The sequence below is a fragment of the Lytechinus pictus genome, unplaced genomic scaffold (assembly GCF_037042905.1).
Source record: "Lytechinus pictus isolate F3 Inbred unplaced genomic scaffold, Lp3.0 scaffold_20, whole genome shotgun sequence".
NCBI classification, from domain to species: Eukaryota; Metazoa; Echinodermata; class Echinoidea; order Temnopleuroida; family Toxopneustidae; genus Lytechinus; species Lytechinus pictus.
In genome coordinates, this window is record NW_026974141.1 from 777105 (window position 1) to 795640 (window position 18536).

General features: G+C 37.4%; 1 protein-coding gene across 1 annotated transcript in view; it reads left to right on the forward strand.

Moving 5' to 3' along the window:
• The first annotated feature begins 1000 nt into the window (after positions 1-1000).
• The window catches only part of LOC135157785 (staphylococcal nuclease domain-containing protein 1-like), a 35442-nt gene continuing 17906 nt past the window's right edge, over positions 1001-18536 (forward strand). The window contains exons 1-12 of the mRNA XM_064114664.1: positions 1001-1102; positions 5766-5915; positions 6271-6394; positions 7177-7258; positions 7794-7951; positions 9165-9256; positions 11222-11383; positions 12251-12357; positions 14172-14262; positions 15589-15711; positions 16163-16329; positions 18030-18213. Coding sequence (XP_063970734.1) covers positions 1052-1102; positions 5766-5915; positions 6271-6394; positions 7177-7258; positions 7794-7951; positions 9165-9256; positions 11222-11383; positions 12251-12357; positions 14172-14262; positions 15589-15711; positions 16163-16329; positions 18030-18213 — 1491 coding nt within the window. The 5' untranslated portion in view covers positions 1001-1051. The remainder of the gene's footprint in view (positions 1103-5765; positions 5916-6270; positions 6395-7176; positions 7259-7793; positions 7952-9164; positions 9257-11221; positions 11384-12250; positions 12358-14171; positions 14263-15588; positions 15712-16162; positions 16330-18029; positions 18214-18536) is intronic.

Consider the following 18536-nt stretch of genomic DNA (forward strand, 5'->3'; position numbering starts at 1 on the left):
TATTCCTTTTGTATTTCATTGTATGAAATATTCAAATGTTCTCCTCATTGTCAAGTGAAACAATGATTAATTCCTCTCTGATGAACATGTGAAATCGGCTACTAACTCTAAACACGTAGTGTTGACTCTTAGGGCCAAAAGTATATCCTTTATAAAACATGTTTTACACCCTCGTAAAATTGACCCTATTAAACGTAGCTTTCCTAGCGAAAATGAAAACCCTTTTTTCATTATTTTGTGTTTTTGACACCCTTAATTTATTACGTTACGTACGTAACGTGCCCTATCTTGAAAAAGACATCCTTTTTACCGGGCCTTTTTACGTGTTTTTTGGTCGCGCATGGATATCCACTCGTCATTGTAACCCCCCGGGCAGTTGATCCTCTCTCTATTTTTCTTTTCCTTTCTCCTAGCTTTTCCTCTCTCTTTTTGATCTCTTCTTCTCCTTTTCTTCTCTCTTTTTTCTTCTTTTCTGTCTCCCCTCTTCCTCTCTTTTTTTTTTCTTCTCTTTTAATTCCTAATTCCCCTCTTAATTCCGTCTGCATGCATCCTTAATTTCCTCCTTTCTCTCTCTTTTTCCCCTTTTTTATTCCCCCTTTTTCTTCTCTCTTTTTTCTTCTTTCCTTTCCCCCTTTTCCTCTTTTTTATTTTCTTCCTTTCCTCCTCTTCCCCCTTCTCTCTTATATCTAGATTCTTATCGAAGTCGATACTAAACTATAGCTGAGTGAAACATACAAATAGAAAAAATTAAAGGTCCGTTCGATGCATGCATATCCGTATTTTGTGACGTCAGAATGGAATACGATAATCTTGAGAGATTGTCGGTTTAGAAAATTCCTACAAAATGATAGCATTTTTGATATATTTCCACTAAAAATATTGTAAAAATATAAATAAATAATAATTGATGATTTATATTTATGTTAGACTATTTTAGTCCCTTACAAGATAGAATAAAATTATAAAAATTTTGTGAACTTGGCCTTGAAGCAACTCTTTAAATCAATATCAAATTGGCATCATATGTGTACAACGTGTGCAAGCAGCAGACATGGCCAACCCATCTACTCGACAAGCTCCCCAATTTGGGATTGTAAAGCAGGTATTGTGATACATTTCATGTTGTGATTTATGTAATGAACCTCGAATTATTGAAAAATTAATCAGTTATTCTATTTCGTGTCAAAATGTTCGTGTTTGTCATTCTGTGTCGTTCCAAAGAGTCGTACCATCTGTGTAATTGGTTCATGTGTGTTGTTGCATGTTCAACGTAGCCGGAACTGTGACCTATGGCTACGCCTACGTACCGGGCCGGGCGCCGGTACCGGTGTAACGCCACCAGCACGCGACTGCTCTGTATCTGGACTTCGGATTGGGGCGCTAATGCAGTTTCGCACCGGCCGACTTTGAGACGAATTTCGGCGCTAGTGTAGTTTCGCACCTCCCCGTTTAATGGTTTTCAAACATGTACAATCTCACCCTAAATAATTTACAACCTAAAATACTTGCATCTGAGCCTCCAAAGTCCAGTAGAAGTTGAATATTTGCCGTTTTGACACTTTTTTACAAAGTTTTACACCTATTTCGGAATCACTCGGTCGCTTGATCAAGCTCAGCGCTGCACATAAGCAGTCGGTATGCGTACAGTACGTACCACCTAGTGTAGTGCAAGAAGAGCGAGTTTTCTATGGTATCTTCAAAAAGATTTTTTCCCCTCTTTCAGCTTGCACCAAGTATTACGGTAGTGGTTGTGCAGAGTGGTTGATGTGTGTGGGGTGTGCGTGTGTGTGATTTTTTGAATGAAATAAGAAATGTGAAAAATGTGAATACACGTAGATTTAGCGATGAAAATAAGCTGAAAGAGGGGAAAAAAATCTTTTTGAAGATACCATAGAAAAACTCGCTCTTCTTGCACTTCACTAGGTGGTACGTACTGTACACGTACCGACTGCTTATGTGCAGCGCTGAGCTTCAAGCGACCGAGTGATTCCGAAATAGGTGTAAAACTTTGTAAAAAAAAAAAGTTACAAAACGGCAAATATTCAACTTCTACTGGACTTTGGAGGCTCAGATGCAAGTATTTTATTTTTAGGTTGTGAATTATTTAGGGTGAGATTGTACATGTTTGAAAACCATTAAACGAAAACGGGGAGGTGCGAAACTACACTAGCGCCCGAATTTCCTTACCAGTAACTGTTCATCTGGATGTGTACACTGCTGGACCAATTGGTATGAATGCAGCGGGTGAGAGAGGGCACGGTGATAAGTCGTATCGTAGGTAGCTCTTTTCGATCTTTGACTTTGACTTGTTGAACACCTCTCTAACTTGGAAATGTTAGTGATGTTCACAAATCATATACAATGATATGAGCAAGTACCTCAATCACAATCATGGTCAATATACCCACCGCTTTTACCGAATATATCGGAACGCCCGGCTGTATGATTAATGATGGGGTGACCATAAAATTTGCGCACATTTAAAAAATTATCATGATTTTGAAGTTGATTTTCAATCAATTATTTCTCACAGTTCACACTAGACAGCTGGCAGCCGTCTGTTTCGAGGAGTTTTTTAACATTTTTTTGTTTTTTAAATTTCTCCTCATACACAGACGGCTCGCTAGCGTGCAGCCACCATTAGGGGACTTGCAATGCAAAATCCCCCCGTCGGGGCTATTCAATTTTTGTCTTTAATGGATAAAAATTTTGAAAATTAACGCGACCAAGATGCAAATTAATATTTCCTCTTGGCATTAATTGCCAAAAAACGGAGAAAAATCAAGTTAAAAGGAACAAAAACAGTGACTTACCTCGGCTGTCGCGCAAATTCACTTCCCCGTTTTATCCGATCTTAAGTACATAAACATATTGCCATTGAGTCCCCTGTACAGATCGCGCTAGAACTTCGGTCTCTGTATTTGGTGAGTGAAGCCAACGGAGTTCAGCTGAACAACCAACATAACAGAGACCGAAGCTTTTGGTCTAAGTTCACACAAACTTAATCAAAATCATAAATACCAGACGAAAGGCAAGATCCCAAAGTCAAATTGCTTGACCGAATTATAAAAGTAAGTTCATGAAGTTAGAGAACCCTGTAAGTAGAGGCGCACGGCCAATATGGGAGACTCTCCAATAGGGGAGACAATCTCCCACATTGGAGACTTGCTTTGCAAAAGGACAAAAGAAACAACACAAACAAAAGCATGATTTTTTCCACCCAAAATTTTGTCTCACTGAGGTCAGAAGCCCATTTGGGAAAGAGTTCCATATGCACCCCCCACCAAAAATAACAAAAGATTGTTGAGACTTCCGGTTCGTTCACTTCAGATTTTTCTATCATTTTTTTACTGTTGCTTACCTTAGTTGGGACTCGAACTCACCTCCTTTGATCTGCAGTCAAGACCTTTCCCGCTATGCTAGCGAGTAGCGCTGATACCGGAAAGGGTATTTTTACGATTATCAGCCGATAGTTCGACTAGTCTTGACTCGCAGACCCTTTACTGACTAAATAAACCGATGTCTATGGACAATTACACGCACAAGATCTCGCTCGAAATTTACCCCCATTTGTTTTGTGTGTGATTGACAACAAAAATCCTTATCAAAACAAAAGTAGATGGTGAATTTTTAAAGTAGAAGGTGAAAAGGGGTAATTTTTCATGAGGAATCTCCTTATATCACATTTTTATTTGCCACCAAGGTAATCCTTTTGCAGCAAATGTAAGCAAAGGAAATTGGTCTCCAAAACTGGAGAAGTCCTGTCTCTGAAATTGGATACCCAAATTCTTTACAAAAGTCTCTGATATTGGAGATAATCTCCCACATTGGAGACAGTCTCCAATATTGGCCGTGCGCCTCTACTGCCTGTACCTGTCAAAACTCAAATCAAGGGTTTCGCTGGTACTGCGATCTAAAAATTCCATGGCGATCGACTAGTGCGCGCTCGGCTGAAAAAGTTTCATAAAATAGTGTGACCTTAATTTGCGCACGATCGTTTTGCAAAGCTCGACAAACGAAATCAAGCTGATGACAGACAAACTTAGGTAAGATTATCAGATTGAAAATGCCATAAATTCGGTTGGTATTACAATTTACTTATTTGGAGAGCTCTGCTTGCAAACTGGCGATTTCTTGATGTTGTCGAAAAGTTCGGATTTTCTTGGAGCGTACGCAAATGGTAACAAAATTTGCCGAATTTTTGCCAATATTTTCACAAATTGAGATCAAGAAAATTACCAAACAGTAATTTTGAGTCGCTTTTTCTGTTGGCAATATCAGTTTTTCAAGATTTTAATTAGAAATTGAGATATTTGACTGTGCGCAAAATTAGGCAGAAGCGGATCTAGAGGGGGGGTTGGGGGGTTGCAACCCCCCCCCAAAAAAAAAAATCCGGGGACCATTTTTTTAAATCTTATCTTTTTTTTAAAACTTGTAATTTTATTTTATTCTATTTCTATGTATTTATTTCATTTATTATTATTATTATTATTATTATTATTATTATTTCTTTTTTGGGGGGGGGGGGGGGGTTGGGCGAACAACTTAATTTTACAAATTTTCATGGGGGTTAATTTGGCAACGACCTCTATACCAAAAAGAGTGGTGTTTTAGATGCAAGAAAACGCCATTTTCACACACAGATTTTCAAAAAATTTCCCTACTGTGGGAGGGGGGACACCCCCCTCCCACACCCTCCCCCCTCGCTCGCTCCGCTCGCTTGGACTCGGTCGCTACGCTCCCTCGCATACCACCCCAACCCCCCCTTTATAAAAAGCTGGATCCGCCCCTGTTAGGTAATGGCTAACGTGTGAATTAAGGGTCACACCACCATAGCTATTCTTGACTAGGCCTTACGACGTACAGTGGCAAATTGTATAGAACGGATAGCGGTGTGTTCAACGCTAGCGGGCGTGTACATTTTGCTTATTACATGACGTCATCCAGCCACTGCCGAGAGCCAATTTATGAATGAAAATATAGTACTTAAGCATGCGCAGTGCAAGCCTTCCATTGCCCCACACAGTATTCCACCAAAACAAGTGTGCAATTCCCTATCACCTCGTACCAAAATCGACCTAAAATTTCACTTTCCTATATTTTATATGAATTATGAGAGGTTTTCTCGGAGGATCTATTTTCTCACCAATATGGCCCAGGTAAGCGAATTTCGATTACTTCTTGCTTTTCTGTCAAAATCTTACGAATTAGCGTCGATATGGCATCGTGTTCGTTGGAGTTTGTAGAGTATCGCAACGTGTACAAAGTCAATTAATTTCCGGGATTTTCCTACTCCAAAATTTTGCTCTTTGATGGGGGAAAAAGGTAGAAATAATAAAGATAAATTTATATCAAATAAAATCAGCCTACCACCTTTCCAAAAAAATATGCCGGAAAATAGCGAAATTTGATGACAAACAGATGATCAGGATCAGCCATGTTCTTCTTCGATCGCCGTCAGCGCAGCTGAGCGTACGAACGTGCCAGCCAATAATTAGACAATAAGTCTGTTACTTAGGCTTAAGCTACATGTATAAGTAAAATAAAATTTGTAAATCTACAGCATAAGCAACTCCTTCAACCTTTTTTTTGGATAAATCATTTGAAAATCAAACTTTGTCCATTGTTTTGCTTATCAATTATTTTTTGTTACGTCCTCTGTTTATTGTATTTTTTGTGTGGAAAAGTTGATAATTGATAATTGAAAAATTGATAAATAATAACATAACTGAATGAATAACAAATTCGATATTTAATCTTTGCAGGTTCTTTCAGGTGATTCTGTGGTTATCCGGGAACAGCCAAGAAACGGACCTCCACCAGAAAAACAGATCAGTCTGTCTAATATAACTGCCCCCAAACTAGCGCGTAGAGCACTTCCAAATACTGAAAATTCACTACCAACAAAAGATGAGGCAAGTTCATATCCTTATTGTACTGCTTCTAAGTTCTAAGTGGCATTGGCTAACATTGACTTGACTTTTAAAATATCTGTGTCTGTGATGTGTTGTGAAAAGAAAGCCTGAAGAAAATTGCACCTGAAAATCATTATTTAGTGCGTGCTTAAAGAAAGTGAAAAATAACTTTCCTGGAAAATGCATCCCAATTCGGTAGAAAGTAGCAATGGTGTAATTATCCGAACTTGTTGAAATTGATGAAAACTATTTGGTGAATAACATTGTGATAATGAATTCTGATGGCAATATTTTATCCTCAAGAGGCATTGGTCGTTTTCATTTCATTTCATTTTTCATACTTTTCTTTGTACAGCCGTACGCATGGCAGGCTAGGGAGATGCTACGAAACAAACTTGTTGGCAAGCAAGTCTGTTATGTGGTAGAATATACGGTCCCAGGATCAGGAAGGGCTTATGCTTGTATCTACATTGGCAAAGGTGTGTATTCAGACTAACCATTTGCTTGTGTTTCACAAAGCTGCAGGTGATTACAATTTTGCCGTAATTATTACCGTTTAGTGGAAGCGCCGTGGTGTAGCGGTTCTGACTCGCCTTGTAATCAGAGGGTCGTGTGCTCGAATCCCACCGTGGCCTGGCATCCTTTGGCAAGGCGTCAATCCACACTTTGCCACTCTCACCCAGGTGCTAATTGGGTACCAGTAGGAAACAACCGTCATTGTGGTTGGTTTAGCAAGTGTGCGCCTAACAGGCTGCTTGAAATGCTATGAATCCAGTGACCGGGTAATAATAATTGTGAAGCGCTTTGAGCAGTCGTAGATTGATAAAGCGCAGCGGCTATTATTATTATTTTGTAATACAGCATTGTTTTTTTTTCATTAAAAGAAAAAAACTATACTTTTTATAGAAAATTGTATAATTTTGAATACCGTCCCATATAATTTTGAATAAAAGTGATGAGAACAACAAAAGTTCCATGAATCATCAATCTTGTGAGCATTTCATGAAAAGTTAAGTGGTTTTCACAGACAAAATGTTAATAAGCTACAACAAATCCTTGCATCTGATTGGCTTAGAGCAAATAAGTCAGTAAAAATCACTGAACTTTGATGAAACACTATCCAGGGTCCCGTAACACAAAGGTTAGCGATTAATCGTACGCTTGATTTTTACGATTGATTGTACATTGTAGTCAGTGGAATCAATCGTAGAAAACTGTTCTACGATCATCCTGGTCATATGTATTGTTTTTGTTTTTTTAGATACAAGTGGAGAAAATGTGACAGAAGCCCTTGTCTCAGAAGGTTTGGTGGAGGTTAGAAGAGGAGGAATCAAACCCAGCGAGTAAGTAGTATTTTTATCAAATCCTAAATCCGGGCTTAAATTAATCCAAGATTATCGAATGTCATGGCTGTGCATACCCTTAATCCTAAAAAGACTGGGTCTTTTTGACATCTAAGAAGACTGGGAGGGATGCTGATTCAGCCCCCCCCCCCTCCTTACGAACCGGGTCTGTCGATTCTGATGAAAATCGTAAAGTGTGTTACCGATGGCATTTATAATAAACAAACTGTAAGCTTAAAAATCTGATTATGAATTAATTATGCTAATTTATGCATGAAATCTAAAGTTTGCTCTAATTCAATTGAATTCATGTTCATCAATACCCTTGACGTCATGAATACCTAAATTTTATTTCAAAAATTATTCAGTGTAGCAGGGATTTCAATACTATTTCTTTATGCAGTTTCACTGCAGTGGAAAATCCTTACTAATAAAATGTACAATTTCATTCAACTTTGTCTTGAGTTTTCTTTATTTTTTATTGTATCATATTGTTTGAAAGCATTTTATCTTTAATCCTTGTTAATATTTGCAGTGATCAGACTCGATTGTGTGACCTAGAGGATGCAGCAAAGGCTGCCGGGAAGGGGAAGTGGGCAAAGGAGCAGTCTCCTGATGCTATTCGTGATATTAGTTGGACCACTGAAAACCCTCGTCATTTGGTGGACTCACTCCATCAGAAACCAGTCGATGGTGAGATTAGAAGAAAAGTTCCTCATTCATTCATGGGGGCATGGTGGTCTAGCGTTTCTGACTCTTGTCTTTCAGTCAGAGAGTCGCGGGTTTGAATCCCAGCATTGGCTTGTTCTCCTTCCACAAGACATTGTGCTTCACTCCACACAGAGGTTGTGAATAATTACCGTTGAGCTTGTATTTCTTGAATGCACAATGCTTGAAACTGCAGCTTGAGCTTTAAAGGGGAAGTTCACCCTGACAAAAAGTTTATTGTAAAAATAGCAGAAAAAATAATAAAAAATATTGCAGAAGGTTTGAAAAAAATTCATCAAATAATTAAAAAGTTATTAGAATTTCAATTATTTGATTTGTGACGTCATATGCGAGCAGCATTCCTACATAGCGAATGGTAAAAAATCAATGAAATGTCATTTTCTCAGAAAATTGAAAATAGTTTTCACTGTACCTTTTGTATATCAATAGACAAATCATTTCACACCCGATCATGAATAGAAAACAAAATTAAGTCATCAGGAACCATACAAATTTTGAAATTCACGCATTTTATATTACACAACACATGAGGCAGCTGCTCGTTTATGACGTCACAAATCCAAAACTTTGAAATCTAATAACTTTCTTACTCTTTAATGGATTTTCCTCAAACCTTCACCAATATTTTTTATTATTTTTTCTGCTATTTTTACAACAAAGTTTTCTTCAGGGTGAACTTCCCCTTTAACTGGTGTATAGATGTATAGAAGTAGAGATGTGTGTAGATTTATCACATAAGATATTGAGGGATAATGCACATGGGAGTTCTAGGGTTGATATTTGTTAATGTTTGAACAATGAAGATGGGTCATTTATTGGACATCCTGCATTGTAGTACTTAAAACTTTCAATGAACTACAACTGCCACATATTGAAGCATGCCATGACTTGACAATCGCTCTTTGATTTTGCATGCGATACAATTGAGAAATTAGGCATTATTTTGTGATACAGCATATTAACTGGTTATCTGCGAATTGATGAATTCAAATGAATCACTTAAAAGTCAACTTGATGTTTTGTGCTTTTAGCGTGGACCCCCCCTTCCCCCCACATTTTAAACATTCTCTTATATTTCAAGTATAGTGGGTAGAACTTAGGAACATTGAAGGATGTAATGTACTTTATCACTGATATCATTTATCTTTCCTTTCATTTTCTACCTTGCCTTCAATAGCCGTTGTGGAGCATGTCCGGGATGGGTGTACTCTTCGTGCCTTCTTGAAACCTTCCTTCCAGTATGTCACTGTTATGCTCTCTGGAATTAAGGTAAATTTTCTCTTTCTTCGTCTTTCTCACCTCTCTCCCTGTCTGTCTTTTTTTTCTTTCTCTCTCATTCTCACACACATATGCACTCTCTATTTCTCTTGCGCTCTCTCTTTCTCTTTGTTGTAACGTTGGTAGAACTATTACAAACCCATTTTGTTGCCCTAGAATAGCCTTGTTGAATACATATAATTGTGTAGTCTCAAAATAGATTTTTTTTCATGAATACATCCCATCATTTGTGCTTTTTACTAGTTATGGTGGTATAACAGGTCAAGCTAATGCATTGTATCAAGTCTTTGCTTGCCTGAATTGACTATCATAAAAATTATGATCATTCCCTAGCATGCATGTGCTTCCATTTGAAAGTGGTACATTTTAATATAATAATTAATATATTCCATAGTACTGCTATGAAAATGCCGAGTATTCATATAAAGATGAATATTTTCATGCAACAATTTAATGTAACAGGCAAAGAATCAGACACACATGAGCAAATGACCAATGCTCTATGATGAGTTGCGCCCTGGGGATTTTCTTGCATACCGTCCAGGTTTACGGCAGCATTAAGTCCCTCAGATGTTTGTCATGTGATCGTGTCATGTGACTGTATCATGTGATTGATACATCAAGTGCACAGGGGCCATCTGAGAGCGACGTACGTGTCTCCATTCTTACTGCTAGGTATATTGCTTTCTCCACTGAATGAGGAACGCATATCAGAATATATACATGTTTATATCCTACATAGATTGAATCCTGTATAGTGATTGGTTCAAGTAGCATCATGTGACCGAATATATTTCAACTATGATGTTGCGTGACGTCAGACCTCGATATATTTTTGGATATACCAATATTCTGACGTCATTATTTCACAAAACTGGATATCTCGGCGCACCGGCTTGCGCGCTCTCTCTCCCGGGCGCGCAAGTCCAGCGCGATGCGTCAGCGCAGACACTAATCTGCGTTCCGCTGAGCGCGGTGGCTCGGAGAAAAGTAGATAATTCAAAGTAAGTAACAGGACTTTGCATGCTCAGCGCATAGATTTTGGTTATAAATTATTTAAAGTAGGATATAAAACAAATATATCAGGCGTTTCATTCTAAAGCATAGTGGGAATTATTAATCCTCGGTTGGACTGGCAAAACTACTATATTTCCCTCGGGGCTTCGCCCCTCGGGGAAAAATAGTAATTGCCAGACCAACCTCGGATAAATAATTCCACTATACTTTCTCAAAGCCTGATATATTTGTTTAATGTAGGGGAGGTGCAAGAAAATTGTGCCACTCTGTGCTTATTGGATTTTGATCTTTTCACATTCAAATTTTGATAACTGAGTTATTGCTTTCATTGTCACTACGGTACCTTTCATTTCTTTGATCTCCTTGGAGCATCCATGCAATATGAAAATGTACTTGAGAAAGAATTCTACAAAATGTGAAGATTGAACTGTTATTTTATTGAAATTTGTAGCTGTAGGGTGTGGATCCACTCTGTGTGGCTCAAATCACCCAAAATTTCATTCTGCTAATATTTCTTGCATAATCGCTATTATTTTTAAGTTACTTCTCTTTGTATACAAATCTCTCTATAACCTAGCCCCAAAATACTTGTCTGATTGTTTAGAAATTTATGTCCCAGGTAGAAAAACTAGATCCTCTGAAGACCCACTTGAATTAACATATCCAACAAAAAGAAAACAGACCGGAGATAGAACATTCACCGTTGCATCCTCAATGGAATGGAACAAACTCCCTCTCACAATAAGACAATCCCCAACAATTGAGTCCTTCAAGAAGTCCCTTAAAACCCTTTTGTTCTAGGCAACTGCCTTCATTTAATATGTCATTCTGATTTTTGTTTGTATAAATAAGTTAAATGAAATTGAGTGCTTTGGGCCATGTGGGAAAAGCGTGTTATAAATGTTGAGTATTATTATTATTATTCTTACTTAACTATAGTGTCCCATGTTCAAAAGAGAAGGGGATAAAGAAGTTGCAGAACCGTTTGCAGACCAGGCTAAATTCTTCACCGAAAGCAGATTACTCCAAAGAGAAGTCAAGATAATTTTGGAGGGGGTATCAAATCAGAATTTCCTTGGAACCGTCTTGCATCCTGTTAACGTAAGTATCATGGACACTGTATTAAAATCTAAGCTCACAGGATTGTGTTCTGATATTAAAACTTAAAGGAGAATGAAACCCTTGAAACCAGCTGAATCCATATCAAAGAGAAAAATCAAAGGAACACATTGTTGAAATTTTGAGGAAGATTGAATGAATAATAAGAAAGTTATGAGCATTTGAATATTGAGATCACTAGTGCCATGTAGATCCTCCCATCGGCAATGCGACCAAGATCTGTGATATCACACACGTACAACTCCCTCATTACTTTAGTACTTATTTCACTTATATTCTCACTTTTATAGAGTCTATCACAAGGTGAGGTGTTCTCTTTATGAGATGACAAGTACAGAGGTTTCACAACATTATATCATTGATGAATCGTTTGTCATATGATTAGAATGAGCAAAAAGAAATGTTTTGGGGTATATTTTCAGTGTCCAAATGGGAGAGTTGTACGTGTGTGACATCACAGATCTTGGTCGCATTGCCAATGGGAGGATCTCCATAGCATTAGTGATCTCGACATTCAAATGCTCATAACTCTTTTATTGCTAGTCCTATTTTACTCAAACTTTTGTTGATCTTATTTTTTGATTTTTCTGCTTTCACAAAAGCTAACTTGCTCCAAGAGTTTCATTCTCCTTTAAGTCCAAACTTAGGTTTAACCCTAGACCGAACAAGATATTCAGTCCACACTTCTCCGGAATGCAAGGTTTCATCTTACTTCTTCAATCTTTGTTTTATGCAAACTAAGAAATTCAAGTGATCTGAGATACATTGTTTTAAAACACCTGCCTGGAAATCTCCTATTGCAAATGCAATGTACGAAGCTCAGTTCTTGTTTCCTCCTTTTTAAAATAGAATATGAACATTGCTGAGTGCTTGCTTCGTGATGGTTTTGCTCGCTGCGTAGATTGGAGCATGGGACTAGTCTCTTCTGGAGCGGACAAACTCAGGGCGGCAGAAAAGTGAGTTTTTTTTACACCAATAAATGGAAGGAAAATGAGTTTTTCAAGTACTATCTAGTAGTTATTAGTGGTAGTAGTAGGGGTGGTGATGGTGATGGTGCAGAGGAATTAATAGTATACAAATAGCGAATAGGCATGAGTGCGATGGTGCGAGATTTCGCATGAGGTGAAAGAAAGATGCTCTATTCAACGAGGCGTTAGCCGAGTTGAATAGAGCGTCTCTTTCTTTCACCGAATGCAAAATCTCGCACCATTGCACGAATAAGAATATTCGCTATTTGTGTTGTACAACGCCTCGGAAGTTAGCGAAAATATGAAAAAACAAGAGTTTTTCCCTGCAGTAATCTATGAAAAGGGAGCAAAAAAATCGAAAGCGAAAAGCAAAATCCCACAAGCGCACATGACCTTGGGCAGCAATGCGCATTGAGCCGGCAGGCTTATACGCGTATCGCACCTTCATTTTACTGAGCGCAATGAATTAAATCGTATTGTGACGTCACCTCCTAAAGCCGTGCAACGGTACATTTTGGATGGTACGTCTTGTGTGCAACGGTACGAATGTTTGACATTCGGCCTCTCATTTGCTCGCGTACAACAAGCTAAGCAGGCGTTGTACAATATGCATTATTTACTCAAACAACAAGGTGATACTTTGGTGTGTAGTCCACATATGATATTTTTTAATTAAGGAAATGAAGGAGATTTTTCTTATTAAAGCCCAAGGCCCGAATAGCAAAATTCATGAAAAAGAAATGGATATGTGCACATAGCATATACTGGGTAAGATAGTATACAGGTCAGCAAACTTTTAATTGAAGATGATATACATGTACATTGCAGTACACTTTATCTTGGGTTAGTACATAGTGCAACATACTGGCCCGAATTCACAAAGGTGGTTTTGAAAACCCACGGTTGAGTCCATGGTTTATGCAGATTTCCTGTATAAATTACACTTAATTTAGCGCGTATCGGGCGCGTGTATAAAACATGTCCAATGCTGATGCGCGCTTTTGTCACAGTGCGCCAAATTGACGCCTGTTACCATGGTTATATACGCTATTTTATTCATGAGTCCACTGTTTGAAGAGTGGACTCATGAATAAAAACAGTGGACTCATGAATAAAATAGCGTGAATAACCACAGCAACAAGCGTCAATTTGGCGCACTGTGACAAAAGCGCGCACCAGCATTGGACATGTTTTATACACGTGCCCGATACGCGCTAAATTAAGCGTAATTTATACAGGAAATCTGCATAAACCATGGACTCAACTGTGGATTTTCAAAACCACCTTTGTGAATTCGGGCCACTTTGTTTGTAGGTTTTTATCCGATAAGATACACTGACTATTTTAGACAAAAGCAGTTAACTGAGATATCAGTGAAAAAAAACCCAGATGGTTAATTGGCTGTACTATCATTGATCACTTGATTTATTAAAGCCATTACAAACCAGCAGCCTAAAATCCTCAACTACTCAAATCTGGCCAAGTTCCTTACCCATAATGCAAGATACTGAGCAGAGAAGTCTTGTATTAAAGTAGGCCCAATGGAATGACAACACTTAAATGATAGTACTCGGTATATTCATGCCACAAAAATTATGCTACCAAGTTGCAAAACATATTTTTACTCTCAAAAACATTTCAGTTTCTCTATACAAATAAAACTGGAGGCTAATTAATTTACTATACTTTTTCTGTAATAGTCATCTCAATAGGTATATCATATGAGATTGTGGTGCTAGATGTTTATTATTTGGAGTATATTTTTTTTCAGTAACCTTGTATCTCTTTGTGTTTATCCATAGGGTAGCCAAGGAGAAGCGTCTTCGGCTGTGGAAAGATTACACCCCACCCACTAAGACTGTTGATATTGGAGAGAAGTACTTCAGTGGAAAGGTTTGCATTCAATTCATTTGGAAATCAGTATATCTCTCTAAATCTATAAAACTCTAAATCATCTAGCACCTGAATATCTTAATAATACCATCAAATTATACACACCCTCTCGTAATCTTCGTTCAATCACTGACACATGCAGACTTTGCATTCCCTTGTCAAAACTCTCCTCTGCCGAAAAACGGTTTGCTGTAGCAGCTGCCAAGACTTGGAATACTATCCCTCTTTCAATAAGAAATGCTTCCAGTGTTCTTGGCTTCAAATCTTCCCTTAAAACATACCTTTTTCCTCAATAATTAATTTCCCTTTTTATGTTGAATATTGTAGTAATTATTGCAAATGTTGAATTGTTATTCCTACATTGTACGCGCTATGGTACGTTTTGTTTTTAGCGCCTCTAAATACCCATTATTATTATTATTATTATTATTATATCAAGAGTTGCATTTGATTTTATTTTGGGGTTGTCCGTCGATCCATTTTCATTCTTGCGATGACTATAAAGGAATTGTTCGACTGATCAACTAGAGATTTTTGGGTCCCAAGGTCACAGAGGTCATTATTTCAAATTATATGAGAATCCTCTAGTTATTATTAAAGTCCACGCATAGTCACTTTATGTACTAACCTCTAGCATCATTGTTAATACACAGTTCTTTTCATCTAACGGCAGGCCTTATATTTCAATGTTCCTACGGCAATGCCACTTTTCCTTATAGTAACGCTAAATGGAATAATTGAGAAGGTTACATAACTATCCAAGTCCAATGAAAGGAGCATTGATGCCAATCAAAAGGGCATCCAGATACATGGTATTCAATGGCCTAGGATTGAAGAGAAATACGGAGGCATTTGAACAAACCTTCGAATGCAAATTTATTCTGCCGACCTGTTTTATACCTCACCTCACCAGGTGAGGTGAAAGGGTACCTGGCAGGAATTTATTCCTTGAAATGCCGAGCGCTGGAAGCTAGCTGCTTGAGCTACAGCCGGCGTAATAATATCCAAGTCCTTTGGAAGCGCATAGAGACGTTATTCATAATGTGTCATGCGCTATACAAGAACTGACTATAATTATTATTATTATAAATGTACATTTTAAGATTTGTGATGTTATTGACAATGCAAGCATCTCAGGTATTCACAGTATTATACAAACGCACACAGCGCCTTGTGCTTTTTGCAAATTTTAATATCCTCGAGCATACTGCATCACCACAACACACTCATAAATGCATTATTTGTATGTTATTTTTTGAATTGCAGATATCGGTTGAAAATTCACTTCTCATAATAGATAAATTTGTTTGGTTTTATTTGAAACAGGTTATGGAAGTTGTCAATGCAGATGCACTGGTTGTCAAGCTCGATAATGGAACCTTTAAGAAGATCACTTTATCTAGTATACGACCTCCAAGACTTCCTGCTACCACAGAAGAAGCCCCTAAGGTAACATAATGCTCTCACATATATAACTGTCAAAATAATTTACTTCAATAACATATTTTTCCAAAGGATTCACATCATAAAATTTACAAGAGTTGCAGTATAATGGAGGTGACAATTCTAATAGCGCAGCTTGTTATGAGTGACAACATAACATAAAGAAAAGACACGATACTAAAAAGGACTGGGATGAAAAAAAAAATTCCATGCAAAGTACAGTACATAACAAATGAAAAAAAAACCCAAAATTAGGGCAACATACACTCGATATGTCAAAAGAAACGTCAACCAATCAACCCACACTGAAACTATATACAATGTAGGCATTCCCTCAATTAAGGGACTGGACGTATGAATTTTATTTAAGAATAATAGCCGGATTTTCATGCAACACCCCTACATTGTTTATGAAAGGCCTCTTACATTTATATTCTTGTTATTTTTATCTGTTCAGGATCGACGGGTTAGACCGTTGTATGACATTCCATACATGTTTGAAGCAAGGGAATATCTGAGGAAGAAGTTAATTGGTAAGAGGATCAACGTGTCTGTTGATTACATCAAACCTGCCTCTGATGGCTATCCTGAGAAAACATGTGCAACTGTCACCATTGGACAAGTGTAAGCTATTCCATCAATTGCATTATAATTTTTTTTTTTTCAATTATGCATTTTATCCACCTTTCAATCACCTAAAATCACATTATACAGATGTGCTCAATAGTTAGTGAATCCTACCACAAGATGTACTCCTTTATACTCACTGTTGATTGTAGACAACAACACTAGAATGTTTCAACGAACCCAGAGAAACAAACTTTATCGAATGTTATATTTCATCACCTGACTTCACAATAAAATACCTAAAACATAGCAGAACTTGAACACTTAAAATATGTTCATTTTCTTGTAGGGTTCACAAACTTTTGAGCACCTGTTAGTAGGATGTTGATTCTATTTTATAGATTTTCTTAGAAATTCCTTTGTTGGTTTTTCAATTAGACATTTTAATTGACTTTCCAATCTCATGCAATCAAAGTATTTACAAGGTATTTATAATTATTAGATAAAATCAACATAAAACAAACAGGCATTGAAAAATAAAAGAATTATTGATGATTAAACTGAAAGATAGTGATGATGATGATGATGATGATGTTGATGATGACGATCATAGAAGAATGTGGTGGTCTGCTTTCACAACAAAAAGCACAAGGAACCATTAGAGATAATTGGTTTCGGGACACCCCCTCCCTTCATAAACAGCTCAACCCATGAAAAATTGAGAGCACTTTCCTTTGAATAAAGATAAGAGAGAAACCTTTTCCAGCCCATCTTCACATACATGTAGATCGGCTCGGGTGTTCATATTTTATGGAATTATCCATACTTATTATGATGAAGATTTTATAAAGATTAACTTCCATTTTTTTTTGCAACAATGATGACAAACAAATCATTCCATTCACTATAAGAATGATATCACATTGTGATTATATATGATCTCGTTAGTCTGAGTTGCAGACCCCCATCTGTCTTCTCTGTCTCTCGGGCAATGAATTTGCATCAGCCGTGATGCATTCATATAGCTGACCAAGGGTGATGCTTTGCTATCAATTACAAATACTCATTCTTTGAAAACATGTTTACACCAATCACATTGCACCATGCCAAATGCTGGTAATTGTAACTTGGCATTTCCATTAATAATATTAAAGGGGAATCCAACCCGAAAAGGAAACTTCTTGTTAGAAGAAAATGAAAAATCTGACAGGCAGATAGGTGAAAAATATTGGTCTTAAAGTTATGGATTTTTAACAGCTTTAAAATAAGAAAAGAATTGATCACTATACCTATGGAGACTTCAAATTGACCACATTGAGATACATGTATATGGGACAAGGACTACTTTTCCATTTGCTCCAGTACACAGAATGGCTGAAATATCATACTGTATTTTCAAGTTTCAAAATTTTATTTTTCTTTAATTGGGACATAAAACAATATGCCTTCTGTGTTATGTTTCGATTACTGTTCTGGCAAATAACTTCTTTAATAATAGAAAATTACAAAGCCCTGATATCAGGGTTGGCCAAGGTGAGAAATACTGCCTGGATAATGTTTGAGGAAAATGGGAAATAGCTGGAAAAAAAGATATACTTCTTTATCATTTTCCTGTTCCTCCCTGTGCATATTAAGTACTTAACCAGCATTTACAAGAAGGTATCGCAGAAAATTTGTGACATTTAATGGACTGTGTTATAAGCTGTGTCTTTGCAAACATGGGTAATTCTCAAGGTTTATTTCATTTGATCATACAGCAATGTGGCTGAAGCATTGGTGAGCAAGGGATTATGTACAGCGCTACGTCACAGACAAGATGATGATCAACGGTCGGCTCACTATGATGAACTGTTAGCCGCAGAGACACGAGCCATCAAGAATGTCAAAGGCCTACATAGTAAAAAGGAACAACCCCTTCACAGAGTCGCTGATCTCTCAGGGGTATGTATCAGGGAAAAAAAACATGGGGGCTTGGGGCAATTTGCCCCTGAAATGCTCAAGAGAGCCCTGGAAACTGAAAAAGGAGCCCTAAAAAAAAATCCCCATTCATTACAATATTAAAGCCTATCCGATATCGCAGATTTAGGGAGTAACTTGTGAAAAATAGCCCCTGAAAATAAAAACAATTTTTTTTTTACCGGTATGAAGGCTATTTCATTAATACAGTCTAATATTGATAATAATATGCAACATTTATAGACAGGTGGTTCTTTGTACAATGTTTTTAAGCATGGCATATAAATACTATCATTGGCTTTAGGACA